The sequence below is a fragment of the Bombyx mandarina genome, chromosome 16, assembly GCF_030267445.1.
Source record: "Bombyx mandarina strain Sakado chromosome 16, ASM3026744v2".
Classification (NCBI taxonomy): domain Eukaryota; kingdom Metazoa; phylum Arthropoda; class Insecta; order Lepidoptera; family Bombycidae; genus Bombyx; species Bombyx mandarina.
The window spans coordinates 6,357,215-6,373,271 of NC_143222.1; the positions used below are offsets into that span (position 1 = coordinate 6,357,215).

General features: G+C 34.6%; 1 protein-coding gene across 1 annotated transcript; it reads left to right on the forward strand.

Annotated features, from left to right (window-relative positions):
- Window positions 1–1,758: 1,758 nt before the first annotated feature.
- LOC114246807 (cell cycle control protein 50A) lies at window positions 1,759–15,837 on the forward strand. Its single transcript, XM_028179506.2, has 9 exons — window positions 1,759–2,081; window positions 2,157–2,290; window positions 2,760–2,962; window positions 5,124–5,257; window positions 6,505–6,624; window positions 8,251–8,336; window positions 9,739–9,874; window positions 10,790–10,955; window positions 12,857–15,837. Exons 1-9 carry the CDS (start codon window positions 2,027–2,029, stop codon window positions 12,900–12,902), a joined length of 1,080 nt encoding a protein of 359 aa, XP_028035307.2. The 5' UTR covers window positions 1,759–2,026; the 3' UTR covers window positions 12,903–15,837.
- Window positions 15,838–16,057: the final 220 nt, after the last annotated feature.

The window sequence follows — 16,057 nt, forward strand, 5'->3', positions numbered from 1 at the left end:
CTTTTGAATTTATCCCTAAAATTTCCTAGACAACTTTCATAAATCCTTTATATAGAAAGCATAAATAAAATACAGAAAATAAACCACAGCATATTATTTAATGTAGGTATATATAATATAAACGCCCCCAGAAGATCATAGATCTATAGGATTAGAATTTTCAAGGAAGTCGACGCATTTCTTTTATATTCTTTTGCTGCACGCAACCTAACACTGTTCGGTTCTAAAATTGAGCAATTGTTTGCTGGCAAAGTTGGGAACTTTCTATGAAGCAAGCCGTTCAGGGTTTCATTAGAAAGCCTGTTTCTTTTGTCAGTTTTTACATTTGAGAACACTGAATAATCTTTCCACCTCAGTCTTTGAAGAAGGAACTGCTAGCAAAAGTGAAATGACAATTACAAGGTTTTCGTAAATGAAATTACCATGATAATCTTTCATGGTACATGAAGTACCTGTATATTACAATACAAGTAAGTTCTGGTGACATCAACGAAAATAGGTAAATAAAAGTTTGGCGGATTATACTTATTGGGATTCTGGGGAAACCCTAAGAAAAAAGCAGTGGCTTAATCTATGATTTACTTTACTAGAGGGTTACTGTTGAATCAAACCTTCTTATTAGTTTTTATACACAACTCTGTTTTATTCTTTTACTTGTCAACTCGACTTAATGTCATTCTCTCTCCATAAAATAAAATGTTCATTGTTTTACTTTAAAAACCGTTTATTTTAAAATTCACAACAGTTACTAGTATAGGCTTTGCTTTTTATATTTTTTAAATTGTCTTTATCATCCAAAATATCAGCTATTTTTCCCTAAAAAAGGGAGAATTCCCTAAAAATGGAAGCACTGCTTCAAAGTACGCTAACCTTTTTTATTGAGTCAGAACTCGTATCTGCCATCTAGTGAGTTTATTAGTTCATTAAGGCCAAAACGTTTCAAAAATGACCTCGCCGGTTCCTAAAGATGACGCTAGTTGAATGTTCTTTTCCTTTGTATGGGAGTTGCACCCCCCTGTTATTAAACTCCACGAATAGATCAGAAAACTCACAGAAGTATGAAAGAAGGTAAAGATGAGAACTCATAAATATTGAGTGAGTTATCTATGATGAAAACTGACTCAGGTGATTAAAATTGGGAACACAAGGTCCCAATTTTTTTTTGACGGTTGGTAGTCAGGTAATGTTTTGAATCTGCATACACTTTTAACCGGAAGGTGAAGTATTAAATTATGATAACTATTTTATTTGATTAATTTGCTGTTTCTGCACATCTAACCGTTTAATGAATTTCTTTCTTTCTTTCTTTTTTTAAACAATCACGCCACGTTAACTAGTCCCGTGCTAAGTTCGTAAAGAACTTGTGTTACAAGTACCAGATAACGGAAATAAATATAATATTTTTATTATACACATACGTATATTTAATATACACCTATAACCCTGGAAAGACATTTATATTTCTCATACAAATATCTTCCCTTGGCGGGATTCGAACCCGCGACCCCCTTGTGTAGTGACCATGTCACTTACCACTACACCAGACAGCCGTTTAATTGCTTGAAAACTTGCTTGAAATGACGGTGCTTTATTAACCGTGTAGTATCGATGACAGTATACAGGCTGCAAATCGTTACCAAGTCGCTAAACATGATGTTAGGGGTTTCCAAAAAATCTATCTAACACTCAATAAACTCTCAATATTTCAAAGGTTATTTCATTTCGTTTCATCCTTTAACTACGGTGTTCACTTCACCGAACCCAATATCTACGGCGGTCAATTCATCTCAAACAATATAAAAAAAATAGATATAGGAATGGGATTCTCTGTTGCTGAATAAAATAATACAAAAAAACCGAGCCCGATAGGAAAGTGAAAACTCAAAACTGTCAAATGTCAATTTCTGGTATGATAAACTTAATTTTTATCAAATTTGTTTGATGCAATGACTGTGAAAGTTCAATTTATTGGTTTTACCTGGTAATTCCTAAAAAACTAATTAATACACATAATTCTTAAAAAACCATGGCGACGTCTAGTGATACGTCGGAGCAAAATGTAAAGTCAAGACGACCTGCTGGTAAGAGAATCTGTTAATTTGCTACCAAATTAACCTTGATGATATATTGATTGTTAAAACACGGGCTTTTTGTAGAATCTGCTTTTAAGCAGCAACGTCTACCTGCATGGCAACCAATCCTGACTGCTGGAACTGTGCTACCTACGTTCTTTGTAATCGGAATCGCTTTTATACCAGTCGGGATAGGTCTGCTCTACTTTTCTGATGAGGTATGTTTTTACGTTACGTTGTTCGACCGTTGTTACGTTACTCGTCACCAAATTAGAGCTGGCAATTATATTAGCTATTATTCAGTGTATTATGAGAATTTATTAATAGCACTCTATAAAGTTTCTTTTAAATGTTTGGTACTACTGACATTGTTATAATACTATATTTCTACTAGAATCCAACAGAAGCTTTTTTTTTCTAGTAACATTTACATTTATCTTACTCTCACTTGCATATTTCTCTTCCTGCTTCACCCAGCAAAAAACTAAACTTAAAACTAGTAGTTATCTGATTCAATGTTATCAACTACCCTTAACCTAATAGGTGTATAGCTCTAATAAAGAATATAAATAAATAAAAAATGTTATCAATGTTACAGAGTAGAATTCAAGGGTCTTAATGATTTCAAGAATAATATAATATAATATTATATCAAATTTCTATTATTAAAGTATAAATAACTTACAGGTTAAAGAGCATGTTATTGACTACACCTATTGCATGAAAGATGATATGAATGTCACATGTGCAGATTTTTTAAAAAACAACACTGAAGAAATATGCACTTGTCATCTTCCCTTCAATCTTACTGAGGACTTCAAAGGAGAAGTTTATTTCTATTATGGACTGACCAATTATTACCAGAATCACAGACGATATGTAAAATCCAGGTATATACATTTTTATCTAAGAATTCCATATATTATATAAACTATAAACTATTAATAAAACAAAAACTTGACTGCTTTAAAAATACTAATAAGTATTAATATAAAATTAGAAATTGGTGGTAGAGCCTCTTGTAAGTGTCTCAAGGTGGGGGCGACATTTACATTTTTGATGTCTATGGGCTCTGGAAATCACTTAACACCAGTTGGGCCGTGAGATCATCCCCCATATAAACAATAAAATAGTCTTCTTGATTTATCCTTTTTGGGACACCCTGTATATCGTACGTGATATATTATTTAAAGGGCTGTAAAGCATGCAAAATTGGCACACATACACTCCAATAATTTACTCTCCTTTAGTTATTGTTAAAAGGTAAATTCATATACAAAACAGTAAAGTCCATGCTGTATTTTAAATTACATACATATAACTAGTCAGGTCATAAGTATTGTCACACAGTAAAAACTTTTCTTTTAGAATGCTGACCACAAAAAAGTTTATTGAATTCGAATTTCGAATTGTTCATGAAAATAAAAATGTATACTTTTAGAATTTTACTCATTTTTAAATATGGAGTGGACACTTAAAGAAGACCGTGTTGCAGTTATTGCGTTGCATCGTTGCGGTTACGCGCCAATTCAAATTTTTAACATACTGAAAATTTTGAATATAACCAAAAGATTCGTTTATCGTACCATCAAACGATACAATGAAGACTCTGGTGTAGATGACAGGTCAAGAAGCGGTCGCCCTCGGTCTGTTAGGACTCCAGCAGTGATAAAAGCTTTGAAGGCGCGAATTCAAAGAAATCCCAAACGTAAGCAGAAACTGTTGGCCCTTCAGATGCGGTTAAGCAGAACCACGGTGAAAAGGGTGTTAAATGAAGACTTAGGGCTTCTGGCAAATCGAAGAAAAACAGGACATCGTTTGAATGCTTGTCTAATGGACCTGAGACTGAAGAGATGCCGCGCTTTGTTGAAGCGGTATGTGGGAAAAAAATATCGGGAAATTCTTTTTTCGGATGAAAAAATTTTTACCGTAGAAGAGAGCTACAACAAACAAAATGATAAGGTGTACGCACACAGTAGTAAAGAAGCGAGCAACCGTATTCCGCGTGTCCAACGAGGTCATTTTCCATCCTCGCTCATGGTATGGTTGGGAGTTTCTTATTGGGGCTTAACAGAGGTACATTTTTGTGAGAAAGGTGTAAAAACGAATGCAGTTGTGTATTAAAATACAGTACTGACGAACCTTGTGGAACCTGTTTCTCATACCGTGTTCAATAACAGGCACTGGGTATTCCAACAAGATTCGGCGCCAGCTCATAGAGCGAAGAGCACACAAGACTGGCTGGCGGCGCGTGAAATCGACTTCATCCGGCACGAAGACTGGCCCTCCTCCAGTCCAGATTTGAATCCGTTAGATTACAAGATATGGCAACACTTGGAGGAAAAGGCGTGCTCAAAGCCTCATCCCAATTTGGAGTCACTCAAGACATTCTTGATTAAGGCAGCCGCCGATATTGACATGGACCTCGTTCGTGCTGCGATAGACGACTGGTCGCGCAGATTGAAGGCCTGTATTCAAAATCACGGAGGTAATTTTGAATAAACTTTAGTGTCATAAGAATCTATGTTTTGTTAAGTTCATTTTGGTATATGAATGGTTATATAATGAATAAACTTGTTTCAATTATTTTACATTAAACATGTGACAGAATTTATGACCTGACTAGGTATTTTAGTTATAGGTTCAGACTTTAATTTTGATGTTAATATATAAACTAGTTTCCAAAATTAATATTTATGTCAACACCAATTTATGTCACCGTCTATTATTTGTTTTATATCGACGCTTGAAACGCAAACGTGACTAAGCAACAATAACTGCTTTGTACATAAATTATAGGCAATAATCATATTCGATGCGCAAAAAAAAAAAAAAAATTCTAGGTCTACTAAAATCTTACAACTAGATTCGTTAAAATAGGATTTTTTTCAGGTATTTAAACTTTAAATTAGTCTACTGTAGAGTTCACACATTGTCGCTTAGTCACGTTTTCCTTTCAAGCGTCGATATGCTTACTCTGTACATGTGGTGTTAAATAAAGTTATAATATTATTATTATTATTAATAAATATGAATGCATTTTCCAATCAGGGATGACAATCAGCTTTTAGGCCGCCTGTCATTAACTCCATCTTCTGATTGTGATCCATTTGCACGTGCTGAAGAAAATGGAGTAATGAAACCAATAGCACCTTGTGGAGCTATAGCTAACTCTTTGTTCAATGGTACGTAATGATTATAATTTAAAATATTTCATATGGCAATAGCTCCTTTAAGTAAGCATTCACATTGTGAGGTGTAGGTTCCAGTAACCACATAATATCAGGTGAGTCATAAGAGCATCTAGAGCTATGAGTGTTAACCTTTTCCTCGACACACCGTTAAAGATTTTAATATTTGACTGCACCCAATGAAAAAGAATAGTTTTAAAATTGTTAATTTGCCTATATTAATAGTGTAAATTTGTAAATTATAATAATTTTGAAGGTAAAACTATGCAGCACTTGCGTGTCAGAGCCGTATAGAATCACTGATCACAGCAAGCAATGACAAAGAAATAGTATTGAAATTTTTTAATTCAACATTAAACATATTATAGTTTTGGTCTACAAATCCTATTTATAAAAGTTGATAATTTTGCGAATATTATATCACTTTTAAATATAGAACTATAAATCCTTGAGTCAAACAGCTACATGCATGTAGGTAATCAAAACAAAATTTTATGAAGTTTCAGTTTTGTATACTTATTCAAGGTAATTTTTAATGGCGTTTGTATTTTCTAGAGATACACAGTTTTATAGTTTTTAAATAATATTTATATTGATATAAAAGGATTGAAATTTTATGTATCCCTTTTTCTAATAGTCAATAATATAAGATGTAAATGTTGCTGAAAAATTACTGTTTATGTGTATAAATGTCTTCTTCATGAGAATGAATAATCATATTTTAACTATAATAATATACTTAGTATAATTTTAAGTGTGTTCACAATATCTTATAAACATTTCCATTCTGATGTAAAAATTCTGGTCGGTTTCAAAACTATTTTACTCCTTCTATCAGTAAAAAGTATAGGTATCGAAATTACACACAAAAGTGTACAATATTTGTGCAAATATCTTCTTCTTCTATCTATATCTATATTCTATCTCTATATATAAAAATTAATTGCTGTTCGTTAGTCTCGCTAAAACTCGAAAACGGCTGGACCGATTTGGATAATTTTGGTCTTGAATTATTTGTGAAAGTCCAGAGAAGGTTTAAAAGGTAGATAAATATGAAAATTCTCGGAATTAAATAAAAATAACAAATTTTGTTTTTCCTTTGATGTGTCCCCCGTCGGACGGGTTCCTTTTGTTTGTTTTAAGTTCATTTTATACAAAAGTTTAGGTCTTTTATTTACCGATTGAGGCACTACGAAGTCTGCCGGGTCAGCTAGTCAACCAATATTTCTTTTTCCATGCAGATACACTTACATTGCATTCCGTGGAATCGAATGGCGATGTTCCTGTACTACGAACTGGTATTGCCTGGGCATCCGATAAGAGGATCAAGTTCCGGAACCCAGAAGGCAATCTCGAAGAAGGTAACTTACTCTTTTTACCTCTGTAGGTAGAACTGGGACAGTACATGTCTGTGTTATGTTTTTTTCTTTATTAAGCTTAGATTTACTGGTGTGGTAGGACCACTTGTGAGTCTGCACTGGTAGGTAACACCGCCCTGACTATTTCTGCCGTGAAGCAGTAATGCGTTTCGGTTTGAAAGGGGGGACAGCCGTTGTAACTATACTGAGACCTTAGAAATTATATCTCAAGGCGGGTGGCGCATTTACGTGTAGATGTCTATGGGCTCCAATAACCACTTAACACCAGGTGGGCTGTGAGCTCGTCCATCACCCAACGCAGACCCCTTAGAACCCATTGTGGGTGGCGCATTTAAGTTGTAGATGTCTATGGGCTCCAGTAACCACTTAACACAAGGTGGGCTGTGAGCTCGTCCACCTATCTTGGCAATAAAAAAAATATATATTAGAGAATACTACCTCTGACAATGGATTTCAATAGCAGGTACATATAACTTGATTCACATGAAGCGAAGAAGTTACTGGAACCCCTAGATATTAAAATAATGAATGATGGATTTGTGGCAGAAATATAACAAAGTACAGGTATATTTCTAGGTTGACTAATATCCTTAATTAAAAAATAATAAATCATTGTCAATTTCAACCCTTTAGTATTTGAATTGAATAACTTTAAAGATGAACCATGTAACAACAGTGGCAGTGGTTTGTCTAGAATCGTTTATTTTTTCATGAAAATCATGTCTGAACTAAAGCTTCAAGGTGTGTCGGGTACTTTGCCACTGTAATAAAATTATTAGGTCAAGGCTGTTATTACCTCACGCCTTTGCGGCTAAATATCACTTGGTTGACTTTTCGTTTTGTATAGAACTGAATATGTTTTATGGGATGCTATTGATTCGTTGCCACTATGTAGCAAAGGTCCGATTTCACGTGGCTACCAATTTTTTTTAATGGCCCTTGTTATGACGAGCATACCGGCCATCTGATGGTGAGTGGTTACCGTCGCCCATGGACTTCAGCAATGCCAGGAGCAGAGCCAAGCCGCTGCCTACCGCTAAAATGCCACGTTTGATGGTACTTCCCTCTGAGCACGGAAGAAGTTTGAATAATCGATAATCTCTATCTCACGGATCGATCGGAACCTTTTTGTTTATGAAGGGATTATTTCCTCAGTATGTTGAACGAAAAATATTATGAGGATTTGTCAGCTCTTTCTTACACAACCTACCACCATATTAATGTTCGCCTGAGTCTGAAAATAACTAGCGAGCGATGCGCAGCGATGCGAGCGAAGCGATCAATATGCAGTAAAAATAAGTAAAAATTAAAGGCCAACTTATCGTACATACGTAATGACCTGCATATTTATGCACGAGATATCAATATGACAAATTCGAGGGTCCATAATATTATATTATTTTTCTGAAAACTGTTAAAAATCGCGACATCCCTAATTGCTTCAAACTTTCGCGGCTACTATCTACATTATAAACAGTGTAATATCGGGAACCCATTAAATGTAAAAATTGTTGTAAGAACCCCGTTCAACAACAGTATCTATAATCTTGATATTATTTTATTCCTATTAAATGAATAAACTTTTTGATTATATTATTTTTATTACAGCATTTGCAAACTTTACAAAGCCAGTGAATTGGCGTGTCAACATTTGGCAGTTAGATCCCGGCAATCCTGATAACAACGGTTTTCAGGTAAGAATTCTTCTTGATATCTTATCTCACTGGGTTGTGTTGGCAATTATTGTATGTTGATTGCTTTAGGGCTAAAGTATCACTTGTATAGCAGGTAGCTATCATAAAAAACAAGATATTTGACGGATGCCTGAATCTCACTGAACGACATTTTCAAGATAAGTTTGCATAGGTATGTATGAGTTCCGAATAACATTCAGGCCGTCGATCTACCAACCATTTTCACGGTTGAAGGTCTTCCCTGCTGTCGTTAACCCCCAAAACTGTTTCTTTTAGGAGTCAGCCCCTAATTGGTCAGGATTGGGGCGACCAAAGAGGTCAAGGGCACGTGAATGTTAATATACTTTAGCGAGCCGCATACCGTTGAAAATGAACCACCACCATGCTATGTTTACGCCACGGCATCTAAATTACTTTTTGTTCATCTTAACACGAGTAAAGTTGTATTCTAAACCAACAAAAGCTGGTAGTGAGCCGCGGTATCACTGACAACAATCATTCGTTCATCGCGAAATTCATAGGTGAATAATAATATAATACTTCTGCCTGGGAATCAAATGGGGAATATAAATTTTTCTTTTATAATAATACTAGCGACCCACTCTCGCTTCGCTTCGGAAACTGTAATTTATTATTGATTTCTCCACTATTTAATGGATGTTATTATACATATAAACCTTCCTCTTCAATCACTCTATCTATTAAAAAAAAACCGCATCAAAATCCTTTGCGTAGTTTTAAAGATTTAAGCATACATAGGGACAGATATAGGGACAGAGAAAGTGACTTTGTTTTATACTATGTAGTGATTAACTAAATAAAACTCAAACATTTGTTTCGCTCGTGTTTCATCTGCAACTCAGTAATAATGAAACATTCACAATAATGTCTAATCCATAAACGTTGCCAGTCCATTTGTGGTATTTTTTTATTGCTTAGATGGGTGGACGAGCTCACAGCTCACCTGGTGTTAAGTGGTCACTGGAGCCCAAAGACATCTACAACGTAAATGCGCCACCCATCTTCAGACATGAGTTCTAAGGTCTCAGTATAGTTATAACGACTGCCCTGTCCTTCAAACCGAAACGCATTACTGCTTCACGGCAGAAATAGGCAGGGTGGTGGTACCTACCCGTGCGGACTCATAAGACGTCCTACCACCAGTAATTACGCAAATTATAATTTTGCGGGTTTGATTTTTACTACACGATGTTATTATACCTTCACCGCGGAAGTCAATTGTGAACATTTGTTAAGTACGTATTTCATTGGAAAAACTGGTACCTGTCTGCTTGCGGGATTCGAACACTGATGCATCGCTACATACGAATGCACCGGACGTCTTATCCTTTAGGCCACGACCACTTCATATTAATACTATATATTAATTTTGATCTAATAGAATGAAGACTTGATCGTGTGGATGCGCACAGCCGCCCTGCCGACATTCCGCAAGTTGTATCGGCGCGTGGACCACAGCCAGGTAGGGTTCGGTGGTGGACTCGTCAAAGGCCCGTATATTCTCAAAGTCGACTACAGTAAGTAATCTAGTTCACTTTATTCTAGAAATTGCTTCTATGCTATAATATTAAAGTAACGAAATTTATTTGGACACTAGCGACCCGCCCTCGCTTCGCTTCGGAAACATTAAAACACACATAAAATAAAAAAATAAAAAAATAAAAATTTTTTTTTTAAAAAAAGTAGCCTATGTTCATCAGGGACAATGTCTGCTTCTAATGGAAAAAGAATTTTTCAAATCGGTCCAGTAGTTTCGGAGCCTATTCGAAACAAACAAACAAACAAATCTTTCCTCTTTATAATATTAGTATAGACTAATTGCTTGTTAATTAAACCAATCCATGTTTTAAAATGGTATTTTTTATTAAATTTTTTTACTGCCCTTTTTATGACGATCATACGGCCCACCTGATGGTGAGTGGTTACCGTCGCCCATGGACTTCAGTAATGCCAGGGGCAGAGCCAAGCCGCTGCCTACCGCATCGGCTTATTGTTCGGAATTTAACATAAAACAATTTATATTGTGTAAATCGGTGATGGAGCTCACGGCTCACTTGGTTAAATTAAGCGGTTATTATTCACTGTAGATTCATAATTGCAATTTACAAACTAAAATAAAATAGTAGCTTCGTATCATAATGATCAGCGTCGCTGTCGTCGAACATTCTTGTCTTTTGGTACACACCAAAAACGTAATTGATGAATTGTAATTTTTCAGTTTCGATTTTAAGCCTTAAAGCGCATATCTTAAAGTTTAAAGTAGCGCTTGATTTATAATAAAAGAGTCGAAAATTTTAAATTTAACATTTAATTTTAAAATTTTAATTTTATAAACTGTTAGAATAAATGTTTATAAATCGTCATTTTCTTAAAATTTCTAGTTAAGCCATTTCAGTTCTAAAGGTGCAATATAATATGTATATTTGTCATAGATTACCCAGTAGTTGACTTCCATGGGACGAAATCATTTATAATTTCGACCACATCGTTGCTGGGGGGAAAGAATCCGTTCTTAGGAGTGGCTTATGTTGTCGTCGGTACCCTGTGCCTCTTACTGGGTATAGTGCTACTCGTCATACACGTCAGATGTTCCAAGAGGTAAGTTTCATTTTTTTTTGTCTATGACCATGAGGGCCTTGAGAGAGTATATCAGCGTTACCCTAGCGTGTATGTGAGCTGTCAGGGCGGCTCAAACTGGGTGTTTCGCTAACACTGGCTCTAGCAAGAGCAGTGCTTCGCAGAATCTACCACCGGATCGGAAATGCGACCCACTGAGAAGATCCGGCGAGAAACTCAGTGGGCTGTGTCTGTGGGTTAATTCAATGATCGATTCCAAAGTATATTAAAAAGTGAAACGGAAATTTTCAATCGAGTCAACAATCGATTCCGAAAAATCGATTAAGATAAAAATTAAAAAGTGTATGTAAACTAGTTTGACAGAAACAAAATGTCATCGAGCATCATTACGATATTTGAACAATCGAGAAAATCATATATTATTATGTCGGATTTTCTCTATCACGCATTGCTAGTTATTTGCCTAAAAGATAAGCGGTAGAAGTTTCAATCATTTTTTCAAAACCGCAACTCGTGTCTTATTTGCGGCAGAAACATGTGGAATGATTTTACCTAATCGGGTTTACTAGTTTGATTACTACACGATGCGATTCCTTCAACGTATAAATTGTTAATAAGTACCGCAGGAGTTGAACATGGGCATTGCCGCATCACTATACGGATATACGGGGCGTCTTATCGACTTAAACATTAGGCCATGAACACTTCATTGCTAGATTCATGATAGCTTATCATCTAGAAACTACTTCAAATCGTAGTGGCCTAAACGATAAGATGTCCGGTGCATTCGTATTGAGCGATGCATCGGTGTTCGAATCCCAGACCAATTTCCAATTCCAGGATTCCAATTTTTTTCAATGAAATACGTACTCAACAAATGTTCACGATTGACTTCCACGGTGAAGGAATAACCTCGGTACTTTTCGGTAGGCAGCGGCTTGGCTCTGGCCCTGGCATTGCTGAAGTCCATGGGCAACGGTAACTACTCACCATCAGGTGGGCCGTATGCACGTCTGCCTACAAAGGCAATAAAAAAAAACTCGTGTAATAAAAATCAGACCCGCAAAATTATAATTAGCGTAATTACTGGTGGTAGGACCACCCTGCCCGTTTCGGCCGTGAAGCAGTAATGCGTATCGGTTTGAAGGGTGGGGTAGCAGTTGTAACTATACTTGAGACCTTAGAACTTATAATATCTCAAGGTGGGTGGCGCATTTACGTTGTAAATGTCTATGGGCTCCAGTAACCACTTAACACCAGGTGGGCTAATAAGCAATATCTAAGCAATAAAAAAAATACAGATTCCCAGTTTTTGTTACATTGAATTTGATCTTCTAAAATACTTTTAAATCATTATTTCAATAAAGCAGACGGATTCGTCTAAGCTAATGTAATATCGGATTTAAAAGAAAATTGGTTTCATTTAGATATCCAACACCCCAAACGTACTACATACGCGAACCGAATACACAAGTCCTGTGAGTTTATGAAATTAACAAAAATCTATGTACAAAATGTAGATACTGCCGTATCGTTTGATTGGCAGCGGCGGAATCAAACGCTTTTATCAATATCGCTAGGCTTGCTTAGTTGTAATTTGAAGAATTTCGACGAAGATCTTTAATTAAATTTGTTTGTCAACAAGTATTGTATACTGTACAAAACGAAAAAAAATATTTAGAGTTACCTACGTAGACAGATTCAATGTTAATGTTAGCTATATAGTAATATTTGTAATCATTACAGAACACAAAACTATTTAGTCCGATAAATAATTAATATTATTGAATTTTCCTTTATTGTTGTTTGTTGATTATCATTTTACGCTATTTCTGGTATGTTGGAGTGTAAGATAACATCTAGTTTGCATCTATATATGTATGAATATAATAGAAATTCATTTTTATTAATATCTCTTACAGCACAACTGAAATGATCAACGTGAACCCGCGCACGCCCTACTCTTGAACGGTGACGTCATTGTTCATCACTAATAGAACAATATCAACGATTTGTAGATTTTGACAAAGAAAATGTGATTTAATTTATATATTTAACAAACACTTCTAGTAATTACGTTCTGGAAAGAATCATTTGTATTAAAAATTATTGCTTTCACAAGTATTATTGATTTTTGTGTATTGAAAAAGAAAAAAACGGTTCTTAAAGCGAATGTTTAAGGAAATCAATATAAAAGTCGAAGTACATAAATACACTAGAAACTATAGGTAGCTTTGTATGTCAGTGCACTAAGTGAATTATTTCATCGTTGTGTTAGAATACTTTAGAAACAGCAAAAGTTATATTTTAAACAACGTTGATTTTGTGTTGGGCTTTTGTGCTTTTTCGTAACACTTTTAATCTATTTTTAAATATAAAAATGTATTAATCAATATGCGGAACCAATTAAAACTACTATTACTGTATAACCTCGCGTGATTTATTAATTGTTTTATTAAACACGACGTGTTCGTTTGAGAACACGAAAATTGTTTAATTTTTTTTTTTTGTAAAGTTCTAGAAACTTCGGAAATATTATAATTGTAATAGGCAACGCGATATTAATCCGTAAAAGCAGTTTTAATTATGTCAACGACACGCGAAAATCGAACTTAATATTATTTTTGTTAGAACTGTTTTTGAAGTAACAAAAACGGTGGAATGTATTGTTTGTTGGATCAAACTCTACATTCAATGTGGATGATAAAGAGACTTACATTCAGAGATCAAGATAATTCCGATATACACGACCTAAACGCCTCATTGGTGTAATTATAAAAAAAAAACTCTTGTTCGCTGTTAAGTATGACTTTCAACTACTTCTTGAAAATAAAGAATCTTCTACTAAAAATTCTGAATACCGCTACATCGGCATTTAAATTGTATTTAACTCACTAATCTTGTTAACATTTCGTGTAAGCTACAAGAGGATAGCGGGAATAATATATAGATATTAAATATGCTGTATTAAAATTTTATTAATAAAATTGCTGTATTCGATTATTGACTAATATTAATTATTTGATCTACTCTTAGAGAGGCTATCTATCGATTGCGTAGTGGACAGCTTACTTAAGGCTGTTGTTTATATCATCTATGGAAGGAGTGCCGTCTCAGTATATTAAAATGTAATAAAAGGGAACCAATTAAGGTGGCGCCATAGGAGCAAATGGTTTTTTTTTTAAATTACCGCCATAAGTTACCACCAATTTGGCTATGTTCCGATGTGCATTGCGAACACCGTAAGCAGGACCTTGAACCTGCCATACTTTAATACAAATATTTTTTCTGTATGGAAACTAGCGACATCTTGTAGCGGATGCCTCTAAACTTATATGTTGTCGAAGTTAAGGTATTTAATTATAGTATAATTACACACAGAAAATAAATAATTAATAAATCATACAAGTCTTTATTTGTTATAGACAAATTTATTACATTTTAACAATTTATAGTTTCTGAAAATTTACAAAATCCTTCATTAAAAATAAAATATAGGATAGGTAATATGTTACTGCCTTCTGCAGGAGCAATGAGAAACTAATCGAAGCGAAGCCATCTAGTAGCCGACGCCCGTTAACATTTTTGTTGAGTGCTTGCTTATCTATAACTAATTTATGTGTATTATCTATGTGCTGAATTGCAGTGAAGGCTATGTTCCGATATACACTGCGAGCACTGTTTAATGCTTGTACTCGAGAAATTCGTTCCGTTTTCAACTGACAGTATACTGTCGCAGTATCCTAGGTAAATCTATGATGTCATAAATCGTCGCCATTTTTCTAGTCTTAACTTTAACAACGTATAAGCTTAGGGGCATCCGTTACAAGATGTCGCTAATTTCCATACAAAAAAATATTTGTCTTAAAGTATCGTTTCGGGGCTCTGATCTAGCACACTTCACTCTCTTTAAAACTGTTATATTCATACAATTTCCATTTTCTACACTAGCGCTATTTCGGTGAGTCTTCGAACAATAATGTTCTTTTAACAGATGGACATTTTTTCAACTGGTCCCCTATACAAGATGGTGCTCCTTAGCTCTACCCTCAATATGTATTTCTAACGTTTACTCTATACTCTGTATTTTATTTAGAAAAAATAATGTTTTAATAGAACGTTAACATAGTTAACCATTTCATTGTTTGTTATAATAATAGAAATATTGTATTATTTATTAAAAAATTACAGTTGCTATTTTCTTTGTGTATACAAACCAGCAGATTTTTTGGAGAAAAAAAAAAGACAACAGATTGCTATACCTGCCTGTGTGATTTAGAAAAGTTACACCATAAATATAATTTAAACACCTGATCTCACTGTAGCGTATTATAAAATTAGGATTTTTTAAGAACTTCTAAAACAAGCGGTTGATTTGTACTGTTTGTGCACCTCATACACCCACACTTATAGTTTTTTTCTTTATTTATTTTTATATACTTAGTATTTACAAACAATATATTTTCGAATGTGTCAAGCAATAACATTATTGTCTAGAATTAACCAACCGACTTTAGAAAGATCTATCACTTCTAATGTCCCCATCAATATTTTGACCGTTCTAAACTTTGGTAATTGTCAAAACACTTGAAGGGGACAATCGTACGATACGCTCTCGCAGTCCCATACTAAAATTGTCGAAGAAAATAAGCACTCTTAAAGAGTCCTTATCCTTATATGAAGTACGAAAATTGTTGGCATTAAAATGAACGCTAAACGAAATAAACTGTAGCATTGTACTCGTTGACTCGAACTTGAAAGTGCCTTGATAATTTTGTCACGTTTTCGTCACGTTTCGTTACGTCTTAGGAGCTAAGGCAATATCCTTCATATATGTATAGCCGAACAATTACGAAATACAGTAACAATTGAAACTGTAAACACAAAATGTTAGAATCCAAAATAATAAGAGTTTTTATTTAGTTTTAGGAGCTTCTTTAATGTTATAACTTGGTCATGATTGTAATTAACCTTTACAGTAACAAATAGAAGAAATAAATATTTAAAAAAAAAAGGTGTAGTTTTAATCAGCTTCCCAAAGGTATAAAAGTAAGGGCCGCGTTCTCGTGTGCTATCCAAATCAATAAAAAAGTTATAAACTTGATTTTGTTGTTTAAATCGTT